Below are 14,118 nucleotides of genomic sequence, written 5' to 3'. Positions count from 1 at the left end.
ATAGATAGATAGATAGACAGACAGACAGAGACTGTTATACACTATACACTTACATCCTTAGGGAAAGGATGCCTGATGTCTCGCGTCTCATTCCTTCTTTATTCCTGGCACTGTGCCTGGTGCATGTTATAAGCTTGCTAAAAGAATATAACTGACCATTTCCTTTTCCCTTCCCTCCCCAGTATCTTCTCTCTAGAATGGTTTACACATACACCTGGCCAGTTGTCAAATTTCTAAGTTTTCCAACCATATTAAAATAAAACCATATGTAAGGGAAATTCAAGACTCGAACTTGCCACTGAGTTTTAAAGGCCTGGAGGAAGTTGCCAACTGATGTCACAGTTTTTGTGCCTCTGAGATGACGGGGATATAAGCTCCCCATCCTATTAGCCATCATCCCTTAATCCCTGACAGCCTGGACCACTGAATGCAACTCAAAGTTCAAGAGCTGGCATGGTACCTGGCTCAGAACAGTGTGGCAGGCAGGCTTGCAATCTGGGAGACAAAGCCCTCAGTTTCTATTACAGTTTTATAAGCCATCTACTTTATAATCTGCCTAGTGGTGCCTTTTTGGCAGGTTTCTTTGGAGAAGTTATTCTCTCACTGGATTATACAGGGTTGATGAAAAACATTGCCTGGTTGAAAAATACCCTCCAAAGGCAGCAGCAATGTGTGCTTGGTCACTGAGGGTGTTTTCCTAAGCCAAGTACAACTGGAAAAGAACGTTAACACGGCAGTCACTTGACTCTGAGGCTTATAGCCTAAGGGTACAATATAATAATATAATAAGAGTAACTTGTTATCATTCTAAGTCAATGTCATGTTCATAAGCAACCAAACCCCTGGTAAACCTAAACTGTCCTGGCTCCCGTCATAAGACTGGAGACCACTGAAGATATATCATCCCTGCATAACCTGTTGGCTCTGGGGACTTTGAAATGAGAGATTACATCCCACAATCAAACAGAATTGAACGTAGAACTAGAAAATACTAGACTGTTTTTCCAGGTACTCCAAGATGTGTAAATGAGTGCTTGCTCTCCGGGCTGGACTTGTCTGTGTTTGTACTTGAGGCTTCAGAACACCTCAAAAGCAGTTACCCAGCATCCTCGGTGCAGCCAGATGCCAGTGGAAGAGGCAGCTCCTGAGCCAGCTAGTCCAGGTAGTAAGGGGCCTTTGTGCCAAGCAGTTCCTGACCTTCTCCAGGTGTTCTGCCTTCCTGGACAAGGCGGCTGTCTGCACCTGTGCGCAATTTCCTTTTGTGTGTCGTGTTGCCCTATCTCTGTCCACTCTGGCTGGTTCCTAAGTGCTCTCTGGAGGCACTGAGCAGGCAGTGCTCGCCCGGCTTCTCAGCTTGAGTTATCTATCTCAGGAGTCTTTTCCGCTAGGTTCTCATCAGCTGGCTGTCATGGACCACCTCTGAGAGCAAGCCTCTCTCCGTTTCCCCCATCTGTCTCATCATTCTTCTTTAGGAATTACATGTTTTGTCCCTGTTTGGAAACAACTAATTTCTTTGTTTAAGCTGAACACAACCTTCTCCAGCTCAGCCCATCCTGCACCATCTTTGATAACAGTACTCTAGCTGCCCAGAGACTAGCCTCACCTGGCTGAGCCTCTGCTGAGAAATACGTTGCTTTCTTTTTCTGGCTCGAGTTCTCAAGTTATCTAGACATTTCTCCCTATGCCCTGAAAGGCTCATTGCTAGCTCCCTGGCTCTTTAGTCAGCAGATGCTTTGGCCCTATCTTCCGTGGGCCTCAAACCCGCTGAGCAAGGTCTTTTTCTGCAGACCTTGGTTGGTACGGCCTAAATTGGTAGGATGGCATTCTAACCACACCTTCCTGCCTTGAGCATCCTGGGGAGGTAGAACTGTTATGGTGACACCCTTCGCCAAGCGTTTTTCTTCCTTGGCACCTTAGCTGCTTTGTTTTTTTTTTTTTTTTTTTCAACATCAACGTCTTAGTTAAAAATTCACTTATTCCAGTCTCTGGAACTGTCTTTGTCTTCACTGCTGTGTGGGCTCATATCATTGTTTCCAAAGAGAGACAATTTAGTCCCTGACAGAGTCCACCTAGGAGTGAAAAACTTGGGTTGGAGCACTGGGTTCAATTATGCTATTGTCAAAATACTGCAGAGCAAGCAAGGGAACGCTGGACTCCTCCTCCAGAGAAGCCACCAAGCTGGGCCTCTCTGGAGAAAAGTATCACTGTAGGGCCTAGATCTCCATGGGTTTTGCTCAGCAACCCAAGACCATAGCACACAGACAACTCCTTCAGCCATGTGGTAGGAAAGCTCAGCTGTTTGGGCCCATGTGGCTCTCACATGTTATGGTGACTGTGAAAGAGACGGTCCAGCTTGGACAACCTAGCCAGGTGGCTAGCTGGTGACAGCCTTGTGTGTCTGGATCAGCACTAAAAGCTTCTGGAGCTTGAGGAACAAAATTGTGTTTCATCACAGGGTTAGAGAAGAAACGGCCAGAGCTTGTTTAAGATAGAAATGAGCAAGGTCTCTGGGTACCATTTAAAAACAAACAAACAACACCCCCCAGCAAACTCAAATACTAAGTTGTACTGTGCTGGCACCCCAGGCTAGGGGGAGCACACAATATGCATAAAATTCTCCCTGAGTGGGAACCTGTCCTATGTATATCTCGAGACACACATTGTTCCCTGTGCTCAGTTTACCAGGGAGGCCTGGGCAGACGATCTGACCAGGGGAGCTACTTAAGAGCTATGAACCCCTGGTGGTGGCCAGTCAGAACAGGAACAGTCCACCTATCCTTGGGGACACTCTCCTGATGTCTACTCAGTTTACTCTCTCAGCAGCCAGGGCTACTCAGGCTTGTCTCGGAGGCTTGGCAGGCTTGGTGTGAAATTGCAGGATAGTAGAGAAGGGGTACAGGTATTATGGCTCCTGGGGAATCAGCCAGACTCTGGCCACAGGATAGGAGAAGGCAGGTGAGCAAAACCTTACCCTGCAGCCTCAGGTCTTGTGCCTCGATATGATGAAAGCCCCAAGGGTGAATTATTCCCCTCTGCTGGCACCTCACACTTGGCCAGGGGTCACCTAGTATCTTGGTTCCTATGGTGGGCTATACAGGTGCAGACTATACCAGGTTACCACAGCCTGTCACACTCAGGCTCCCAGTGTGAGTTAGAACGAACACCATGAATAGACAGAAAAGCAGGCAGGGAGGCACACACACTCGTGCACATGCAAACACACACACACACACACACACACACACACACACACACGTGCATGCACGCACGCACGCACGCGCGCGTTCTGTAAAGTTTCAGAAAAGCACCCGAGAAGAGGGTGTGTGTAAACAGACTTCTTTAGATGGAGGACCTGGCTGAGAGGAAGAGAAGAGTAGTGCTAACCTATAGGAGGCAGGCTAGGGGCCGCTCAGGGAGGATGTTGTGATTGGGGTCCTCCGTTTATTCAGAAAGATGCAGTCACAGGTGACTACGCCCTCGGAGATCCCTATTAGGCTGTGGGATTTTACCTTCGATGGCTGGGTACCCCTTAGAACTCTAAACTCATCCTGCTTACTCCTAATAGTGATTCCTTGGGGGAAGTCATAATGCCTCAGTCTCATGAAGCAGAGAAGATGCATTGGTATAGTAGAGGAGTTTGTCCAGTAGGACCAAGCAGATGTGGGAAAGAGCGAGCCAAAGCGTGACGTTAGAGTAGGAGGGAGAGGGGAGAAGGCTGGTGGTAGGTTCCTCACTGAGAAAGACAGGTGCCAGAGAAATAGAAAACTTGCCAAGGTAGGCTAATTCTTATCCAGCTTCACTGTGCCTCTTTGGCCACCATGATTAAAAATTGAAGTCTTGCCCTAGCAAAGAAAGTGACTGTGGTAAAGGAACAGAGAATGGAGGAGGAAACAGTATGGATCCCTAGGCGGGAATTTCCCTACCCCATCAACCTAAGACAGGGGTCACCATCCTTAAAATCTGAATAAGCCCTGGAATATCAAACAAAAATAAGAGTTTTATGCTATGCACTGGTCAGCTCCATCGTGGTCTGGCTCTAGATTAACCTCCAATCTCTTCTCCCCCCTTTGAAGTAGGACTCCTTACCGACACAGGACTGAGCCTGGGTATGTGCCTCCTGAGTGTGCATGTTACACCTGGGTGATCCCGTGATTTTCATGTGATCTGGGCTTTGTGATACTTTCAGCCCATCTTTTCTGCTTCTCTGCTGTCGCTTTGGCTTCTGGTATCGCTCAAGCTGCTCTCTAATTAAAAAATGAACTGTCAATCAAATGTTTCTCTAATGAAAGACTGAATCACTCTGTGGTGTGTATGCAAAAATCCCATTTAAGACATCCTGTTGGTTAAGGTTGGAGGGCACTGTTTAAAAACATACCTAAGCCCAAGGTCAGGTGGCTGGTCACATGATCTTGGCCACGGGGTCGGTTGTTTGGGACTGCAGCAGTGAAAATTGGGGGCAACATTGATAGAATCGTCCCAAGAGACCTTACATCCAGCAAGCAAAAGCAGACTGAGATCTTATTCTGTAGCCCAGGGTTTCTCAAGGTGTGGTTCACAGACCACAAGCATCAGCATCATCAGCTGGAGATGTTGAAAAATAAAATGTAGCTTCCTGGGTCCCAGGTCCAATAGACCAAACCAAGTCTCTTAGGGCTGACCTTTCGGGAAGTCTACATTGTGAACATGATCCTCAGATGATCCTTGTGCAACTTGGAGAGCCCCTGAGGGAAAACCCCTGCAATTTGCAGGCGCCCCCTAAGCACTCCAGCCAGACAGCCCACAAAGCCAGAGGCCAGAATCCTGAGAACAGAGGTGGGGGACTCATAATGCCCTGAGGACAACTGTATATCTAGGACATCATTTCACACCCATGTGCTCCAGGGATCAATGAGGAAAAGGAGGAATGTGACATGTGCTCCCTGCCTCCTCACCAGGTATCATCCTTTCCGTGGTCCTGGCTGGTATTCTTGGCATCTCCATTGTTCTGGCAGTGTCTATTTGGCTCTTCAGAAGGAAGAAGAGGTGAGTTGGTTTGGATTCAGAATTCCCATTCTGAATGTGTGGCTTATGTGCCCGTGATGATTGGTCTCTCAGGAGAGACAGCTCTGCAGAAGGAAGAGCTCCTGTTGTATAACCCACGCTACCCTAAGAGTGCTGCTCTCCAAACACCAGTGTCTAGCTCCTTGCATGAAATACTGGTCATTTAAGGGTGACTGTGCTCAGGTGTGCTGGTGACTCTACCAGCCTTTCTCCATTACTAGTTAGCTGTGAGACCTTAGGCGAGTCTTCCGATGTGTGTCTGCCTTGGCACTAAGATCTTTCCATCTGGTGTTTCTTCTATGAATCCAAAAAGAAAAATGAAGAAAAATCTGGTCCCTCACTCATATTAGCTATAAATGCCTTTGCCCATAGTTTTATTGCCATGCTTGGCTTTTCTTAACTCAATTTATTTTTCTTGGTATGGAAAATATGGTTTCCAATTATGGCATCAGAAGTTTGAAGTGGAAGTAATAATAAGACCTGCTTCAGGATGCAGGTCTGCTATGACCAGGCCTTACAAATAGAAAGCAAATAGGTTCTGTTTTAGTTAAAGTTTGGTGTGACACCATTTTCTCCCAAGTCCAACAGAGAAAGGTCGTCCGTCGTCCTCCCCCGCCCCCAGAGGAATCTGGACTTCTAAAACTCCTTTATTCCATACCTGCGCCAGGCTGCTCTCTGGCTCCCTCTCTCTCCTCTTTGACTAACAAGACTTGTGTTCTTATTGTTCCTGTAGCAGAAAAGGTGACAACAAGGGAGTCATTTATAAGCCAGCCATCAAGAAGGAGACTGAGGCCCACGCCTGAGGTCCCTGGCACTCTCAGACATCCAAGGAAGGACCTTGCTTTGGACACTACATACTTTGGCTCCCTGGACACTTGAAATACCTCAGGTGTTCTCTCGAGCCCAACTGTAACCCCTTCCCCAGACTCTTGTGAGGCTTCCAGCTGGTCCTCCCCTGTTCTGCTGTCACAACCACCCCAGGGTGACCAGTGAGTGGGATGAACTGAACTAGGGGGCAGGAGCTTTCCGTGGATTTCTCTAGCTGCGTGAGATGACTGGAGATTTAGGATTCTGGGTCACAAACCGAACCTGCTGGTGGACTATTAGGGCTTGGAAACCACTTCCATCCTAGGTTCATCTTGATACGCCCCCAGTGCCATGGACATTCCAGTTATTCTCTGACCTTCCAGGCCAGAGCATCTGTCCTTTGCTCGGGTGACGCTTTTGAAACTCAGCTTCCTTCCTCAGTGAGGAGCTGTCTTCCTTGGATTTCCTTCTGCCCTGACAGACCCTCCAGCCTGACCTCATGCCTACGGGGAAGAGTTGCAACAGGAAGCATCAGATGATCAGAAAAAAAGAAAAACTATACTATACTAGGGCATTTCCACAGTCCTGTCTTTTGGGCTAGAGACACTGACCAAACCTTACAGCCATGCGGGCTCAAGTTCTGTCTTAGTGGGGATAAAAGGGAGACAGGGGAAGGGGAAACGGAGGCAAGGGGAAGGCAGACACTGCCAGGAGTCTTCCTCTGGAGTCAGAACTGGAATCAAGAGACAGTGGAAGAGAAACTGAGTCTAAGTTACCGCCTACTTAGCCTCAGGAGGGCAGTTGTGTTTCATCCTCTACTCCATTGCTTTCTCTCTCCTGGAGTAGATGGGATTTATGAGCGATCTGCTCTGCTTTGAACCCGCGGGAAACAGACAGAAGCAAGACTACTGTGCAACTTTGTCTCTTTTGCCCAAATGTCAGTTCAACCTCCTCTGATATCCCTTCTGCCAACTCAGGGTCAGGACTGTCTACTCCTCTGGCCGTGGAGAAGTCTAAACGATGTTCGGTCAAAATGTATTTTCATACTCTCAAAGCAGGAAGCTAGCTGCACAGAGCCAAACCAGGTCCTGGTATTTACGTACCAAAACCAATGGAATGTTCCCAAGATTCTCCCTGTCCTTCCCTCTCAGTCACAGAGTTTCTGAGAATGCTTCATTCCTTCTTCACGTGCCTCCCACAGAGGCGAGAGCTCTGTGGAGAACAGTCAGCTCCACGGCTCTACAGGAGCCTCAGCCACCAGCCCCTGATTGCTAGGTCCTTGCAGGTCTCTGATTTTGTCTCATTTTGACAGCATGGAATGTCCTCTTGAAGCACAAGGGGTTTTTTTGTTTGTTTGTTTGTTTGTTTTTGTTTTGATATCTCTTCCCTTCTACTCCTTCCTCTGATTTGATAAAAAAAAAAAAAAAAAAAAAAAATCTTTCTCTACCATTACAACTTTTCATGGTGGCCAGCCCCGTGTCTTTGTAACATAATTCACTGGGCGAGGTTACAGGTGACCCAGTGGGAGCTTGGCTCTGTGTGGTGTGTGTGTGTGTGTGGTGTGTGTGTGTGTGTGTGTGTACACGCAGTGTATGTGCATGCACACAAGATCACTGACAGCCTTGGAGTCTGGGTGCCCTCCTGGCCTTGCCACTGACGTGCCCGATGGCATCATCACAGTAAGGACAAGTAGCCTCAAGGAGCAGCAGCAGCAGCACAGTTCAGGGGGCCAGAACCGTCAGCCGGAAACTAGCATAAAGCACTCCAGGACAGCAAGACTGTCTCAAAGAACTATGCACCGACCAGTTATGTGAGAGCACAGCGAGACTGCCGTCCCTGGCACGAGGCCTGGTCCCAACGGGAGATGTGGTGGGAGGTGAAAACAGCGGCCTTTCTCCTTCCCTCTTCCCATTCAGCATGGCCCAGACATTCAGTCCTCGTTCAGTCCTCATGGCTGAGATGAAACAGAGCCAGGGAGGCAGACAGAGTGCTCCGAGAATCAGCGCTGTCAACCTTTAACTCTTGAAGATGCAGCTTTCTTCGTATTCCCAGTCATTCTGGCCACCACTGAGGGAAGCCAGTGCTGTGGGGTGCGAAGCACAGCTTGCCTTACATGCCTTAACTCGGCTGTGTGAGGTGTAAGGTGGGTGCCTAGGAGAGCCTGGGTGGGCACAGGGCTGGGCACGTGGCAGGTGAAGAAGACCAACACCGGGCACGGGCGGGTGGGGCATGCACCTGGGACCTGGGGGAGGCACTGGTTTCTGCAGTTTTCCTCTGCCTCTAACTGGAGAACTTGAGTCTCGCTGTGGTTTTTTAGTATCTGTCATTATAGTAAAACATGTATCCATGGCTTTAATGGTATTCTAGAATTTGCTGCACTGACTGTCTTAATCATATTTCTATTCCTTGTCCTCTCAGTACTCTTCGAAGGCCTCCTGATTGGCCCTGAGAAAGTACCAGGGGTGACAGTACCTTGGGTCCCCCCTGTGCCTCTCATCCATAGGCCACTGTGATGATGGCCTGTTTAGCACTTCTATATTTATTGTACCAATGATTGTAATGAAGACATACACTGAAAATATAAGAAATTATAATAAAAATGTTTTTCACATCAGACTGATTTTTTTCCCCCAAAGGTAAGAGTGGATGAGGCATTTCTTTTGGTGATGAGTAACTAATGAGAACAAATGGTCTTGTCCTTTGCATCCAGCTCTTAGAATCTGGCTCTAAAGGAAAACACACAGATGGACTTAATCATTCAGGATGGAGGGGAATGAAGATATATGGTGTGTGTAGCTCTGAGTCATGTAACTGCTTATTAGTGAGGCTGGGAAATCCCGAGTAATTAGGGGAGGGCTTAGGGGGGAAACAGGTTATAAGCTGGGCGTTGAAGAACAAGTCACAGGATGCCTGCTTTCCCAGCCATTGAGAGACTGAGATAGGAACCTCAGGAGGCGAAGGCCAGGGACTGGAGAGATGGCTAAGTAGTTAAGAGTACTTGGTGCTCTTGCAGAGAACCGAGGTTTGCTTCCTACTACCCACGTCCCGTGGCTCACAACCACCAGGGAACAGGTCTGTGTCTCTTCTCACTCTGAGAATGCTGCAAGCAGGACGTGGATGGCCTCTCTTGACTGCCGTTCCCTTACTTTGAATCCTTTTGCAAACATGCTATCACCTTTTGTCTAAATCTAGACTTTACACACTGCTTTGCTAAAGAAGAGGCGCTGTGCAGGTTACAATAGGTCCCATCATTGTTTGCGTGTGTTATTTAGAGAAGCCTCCAATTTTCACTCTATTCATGAACAACATGCTCTGGGAGGTGACCTAGCAGCTGACCCAGCTTCGGATTAGAAACATTACAAACCATGGGTATTGACGGTTGCTTTATTGAGAACCAAAGCCTTCTCCAGCTCTCCGATTTGACATCCTCTCATGTGTCATGGGCAGTTGCAGGGATGCAGGCAGGTTGGGAGCAACACATAGAGCTCCCTGAAATGCTCAAGTGTTGGATCTGCTCTTATGTCTAGGCAGGAAGCTGGGAAGACACTTCCTGAACCAGGTAGTGAGTATCTCCTCTCTCTGCAGCCTTTCTCCCCATTCTGTACAATCAAGACTCATCTGGGTTAAGCCAGGAAAGTGTGGAGGTGGGAGCTACCAGTTGCATAAAGCATTTAATTCTTCCCTCAGCTTGATCATTCCCTCCTCCAAATATAGCTAAAATTACCTAAGTTGAGCCTCGAAGAAAAAGTCACAGGATACTTGTGTTCCTGGCCCTTGGGAGGCTGAGGTAAGGAGGATTAAGAGTTCAAGACCAGCCAGGCAGTGGTGGCACACGCCTTTAATTCCAACACTTGGGAGGCAGAGGCAGGTGGCTCTCTGTGAGTTCGAGGCTAGCCTGGGCTATAGAGTTGAGTTCCAGGAAAGGCTCCAAAGATACACAGAGAAACCCTGTCTCAAATAAATAAATAAATAAATAAATAAATAAATAAATAAATAAATAGTTCAAGGCCAGCCTTGACTACATAACGAGACCCCATCTTGAAAAAAATGTAGATTTGAACAGATGGATGGAAAGGAGGCATCCCAAACCAAAGGACTGTGAATGCACCATCCAATAGAGATAAAGTATAATGCCACACACAGCACACTTTAGACTTTCTAGAATCCACACACAAAAAGGGGTAAAGAAACCAAGGACATTTTAATAATCTTATATAATCCAAAGGACCTGAGATAGTGTCGTTCCAATATGTAATCAGCACTTTAATGGGATATTTCAATTATGCTATCATCTACCTTTAAAATCTATTGTATATTTTACATGTGCACCATATTTTACTGTACAGGGAGGGGCAGGTCTAGAGGACCAACTTGGGGTTAGAAGAATGGAGATGGGAGACAGATTATAGAGGACACCAGAGAGGTCTGAGATAGGAGGAATAGGAAAATCAAGCCAAGGTGAGCAGGTTAGCACCAGACCTTGGGCTTGGTTCCTCCTTTCTTCCTATTTCTTCCTTGTATCAGCAACTTCTTAGTCCTCTTGACCCTGGATACTGCCTGGAGGGTCCAGGTGCAGAGGAGTGACTTTTTTGCCTAACTCCCACTGTAGCTGGTGCCTGCTCATCCTCAGTAGGACCTCCCCTTCCTCTTTCCCTCCCCCCACCTCCATCTCCTTAAAGTCCTTAGGTCCTTCCACCTACAAGGCATTTCTAGGCTCTGGGTGCCAGCCAGGCTGAAGAGGCTGTGTTCTAGCAGAGTCATGCACACATGAACTCGGTTGCCTGCATGGTATGTCAGGGAGTCACAAGTCTCACGAGGCTCACTCCCAGGAGGCATGGAGACCTCTGGGGCGGTTGCAGAAAGCAGAGGCACAGGCCTTAGTCACCATCTGCAGGACAGATCTGGGTATGGCCACACTGAGCTACCATCTGCTCTGAAGTTCACCCAGCCAGGGGCTCACAGTGGATCCTAGGACTGAGATTTGACTGTCACAAGGTTGCAGGGAGATGTGAGGCTGGATGCCATGGGGGAGAACCTTGCTCTACTTATGCCCCTTCATTACATAATGGCTTGGCACAGATAAGGACCAAAGTGCTTTGCTGCATTGAATGATTCACCATAAAAGTATTTGTCACCAGGTGGCATGCATTGGACTGAACCATTATGATTTTAGGTCAACCAGCAATTTGGTAGTGCCTTGAACAGCCTTGACTTTTATCCCATGATGTGGTCACCCAGGGAAAGGGTGCCTCCGTCTCCTAAGTAGGGAAGAATTATCTGGCTAGCTAAAGAGCATCATGGTCATCAGAATGAGGGTCCCCTCCACAGGACCCATGAAAGCATTTTATTTTTTTAATATTTCATTTCTCTCTCTGCTACTGTCTTGTCTCTGCTTCTGTCTGTCTCTGTGTCTGTCTTTCTGTGTGTGTGTGTGTGTGTGTGTGTGTGTGTGTGTGTGTGTGTGTGTGTGTGTGTGTGTGTGTCTGTGGTGTGGTGTGGTGTATACATGTGTGCTTAGGCAGTTGCCATAGTGCGCACACAGAAATCAGAGAACAACTTGCAGGGCTCATTTTTCTCCTTCCACTATGTGGGTCCTGTGGGTCCAACCTCGGCCTGCAGCCTTGCCAGCAGGCACTTCCGCTCAGAGCCATCTCTCTGGTCTGGAAGCACTTTCTTGTAATAGAACCCACCATCCTTACCTCAATCATGCAATGATCCTGTAGGCTGAAGGCACTAAATGATTTCCAGGAAGTCAGTAACTTCCTGCCTCCAGCCTGCTTGGTGACATTAAGCTCTGACTTCCATTTAGGTACAGTCTGACCCGGCACCACCAACTACAGTTGGGTACAGAAGTTGCCTCAGCTCCCAGGGTATTATCTTTACCACTTATTTCAGTAAAACTAAATTTCCACGGCCACGTTTATGGGCTTTCTCTTTTCCTAAGGCAAGTCTAGAGAAAACACTAAATACACACAGTGTGAGTGTGTGCTTCTCAGTCAATATTTAGACATCACTTCATATGAGAGAATTCAAAAGAATAGAAACATAGTGACAGGAAACAGATTAATGGTTGCCTGGGGAGGTGGAGTGGTATGTGTGTATGTGTGTGTGTTTAAGGACTATATGAGTATAATATAAAGTGTATGAAAAGTGGCTGAACTGGTGGGTATGTTCATTATCTTGTCTTGGTTTCTCCATGTATGTCAAGAATGTTCAAATTTTACACTTTAAATACAAGCCTTATTATAGCAATTACATAACTCAATAAATATGGAGGGAAAGGGGCAACCACATATAGGCAAACCACACCTTATCTCCTCCTGGCCACCAAGCAGGAGAGGTTTGGCCAGGGCTGGCCTCACCCTTCCCTTGGGCTCCGACCATGGGAAGAAACATGACCTTCAATATTGTAAGTCAAACTCATCATTTCCACTTGAGTTCACTCCTTTCAAACATTAACTCTTTTAATTGCCTACAATGTGCACAACAAACACAGGATCTCTGAGTTCAAGGGCATACTGAGACCTCTACAGCTACTCAGGGATGATACAGCCAGGCTTCTCTTGGAGAAGCAAAGACTTGTCTAGTGACGGATGTAATGTAACTAGTTAGCATATCTGATTAAACCAGGTCTCACATATATATCTTAGTGCCTTGCCTTATGACTCACATAGAACCATTTGAATCCTTTTCATGGAGGACCATGTAGCCATTAACAAACACAGCTCAGGAGCTTAACGTTCCCTTTTAACCACCAGTGAAATGAAGATAGTGTCCTTCCTATAATTAAAGTCACTTTCAATTGACTTTCACATATACCATCTCATTTGACAGCCAAGATTTAATGAGCAACTATTGTCTGCTAGGTGCAGAGTAAGTGGTGGGGACTCTGGCATGATTGCGACAGGATCTCTATCAGTGAGCTCACCATCTCATTTAGGGAGACAAAAGGCACTGACTATAACACAGAGTAACCTGAACACAATGCTATGTTGTCCATTACAGAAGAATGGCTAAACAAATAAAGGCATATACACAAAACTGAATTCTACTCAGCAATAAAAATTGGTAAGTACTGATTGATCTTCACAAAAACAAATGAATCTCGGGAAATTGTTGTGCAAAAGAAGCCAAAGACAGAAGTATACTTCATATTATTCTAGTTATATAAAGCTCAAAAATAAGCAAAGTATTTTTGAAAATTAAAATATATATATATATATATATATATATATATATATATATATATATATATGGGAGGGAGGGCATGTAAGCTACATTGGGCACGTGGAGGTCAGAGGACAAGTCGACTTTTACGTGGGTTCTGGGGAATTGAACTCAGGTCACCAGGCTTGTGTGGCAAGCACCCTTATCCACTGAGCCATCCTCATGGCCCAAAACAAGCAAAATTTATCTCTGACGATAGAAGTGAGGGCCACTGGTTGTGTCAGTGTGGAGTAGCTTGACAGGAGGAGGAGCATCCATTGGGAAGGAAATATTCTGTCTTGGCAGGAGAGGATTGGCAACAGAGCACATGGGGGCCAATGTGTACGTACATTCAAGCACAAATTATTTTATTGTATGCCAATTATCCCAATTTAAGAATAAAGCATGTAAGTGATCATGGTAGAGAAAGCCACTTACCTTTCCAAATCTACTCAAGTCAGGTAAGGCATCACAGGAAATGACACCTGAGAAAGATTTAAAATCAGGTGCTTCCTTCCTAGTTGGAGCTTAAAAGAATAAAAATATGGAGGTATGAAAGTTCATGGCACATGAAAGGAAGCCCAGGGATGTAGTTGAGAATATCCAAGAAGGGAGGGTAGACCTTTGGTTCATTTTGAATTGATTTTTATGCAGGGTGAGATATCCTAATTTCAATGTGAATATTGTTTTCTCAGCATTATTTGAAGAGCTGGCTTTTCCTCCAGTGTACATTTTTTAAAGCCTCTTTATCAGAAGTTAGCTGGTTACAGCTCTGGAGTTTACTTCTGGATACTCTTCTATTCCATTAGTCCGTATGTCTGTTCCTGCGTCAGTACTGTGCTGTCTCCGTTTCTATGGATGTGTGGTATATTTGGAAACCAGGGACTGTGAAAATCCCAGCGTTGCTCTGTCTGTCTAGGACTGCTTTACCAGTTTGGGGTTTTGCTTCCAGATGAACTTTAGGTTTGATTTTTTTTCAATTTGGTGAAGAGTATAGTTGGCGTTGTAATGATGACTTCACTGAATTTACAGACCATTCTCAGTAATATAGCCGTTTTTTATAAT

At 46.4% G+C, this 14,118-nt stretch overlaps 1 protein-coding gene across 4 annotated transcripts in view; it reads left to right on the top strand.

Moving 5' to 3' along the window:
• Nucleotides 1-8,461, top strand: part of Ca12 (carbonic anhydrase 12) — a 57,793-nt gene extending 49,332 nt beyond the window's left edge. Inside the window, exons 9-11 of one of the 4 annotated variants that reach the window (XM_028866174.2) lie at nt 4,074-4,106; nt 4,935-5,022; nt 5,774-8,461. In XM_028866174.2, coding sequence (XP_028722007.1) covers nt 4,074-4,106; nt 4,935-5,022; nt 5,774-5,843 — 191 coding nt within the window. In that variant the 3' untranslated portion in view covers nt 5,844-8,461. Of the gene's footprint in view, nt 1-1,008; nt 1,163-4,073; nt 4,107-4,934; nt 5,023-5,773 lie in introns of those variants that run through there. The other 3 variants (XM_028866183.2, XM_028866190.2, XM_037207381.1) reach the window with 3 other exon arrangements.
• The last annotated feature ends 5,657 nt before the right edge of the window (nt 8,462-14,118 follow it).

This window comes from Peromyscus leucopus, chromosome 7, assembly GCF_004664715.2.
Source record: "Peromyscus leucopus breed LL Stock chromosome 7, UCI_PerLeu_2.1, whole genome shotgun sequence".
In the NCBI taxonomy this organism is placed as follows: domain Eukaryota; kingdom Metazoa; phylum Chordata; class Mammalia; order Rodentia; family Cricetidae; genus Peromyscus; species Peromyscus leucopus.
Note: the sequence above shows the minus strand (reverse complement) of the source record. Positions and strands in the feature narration are given on the sequence as shown.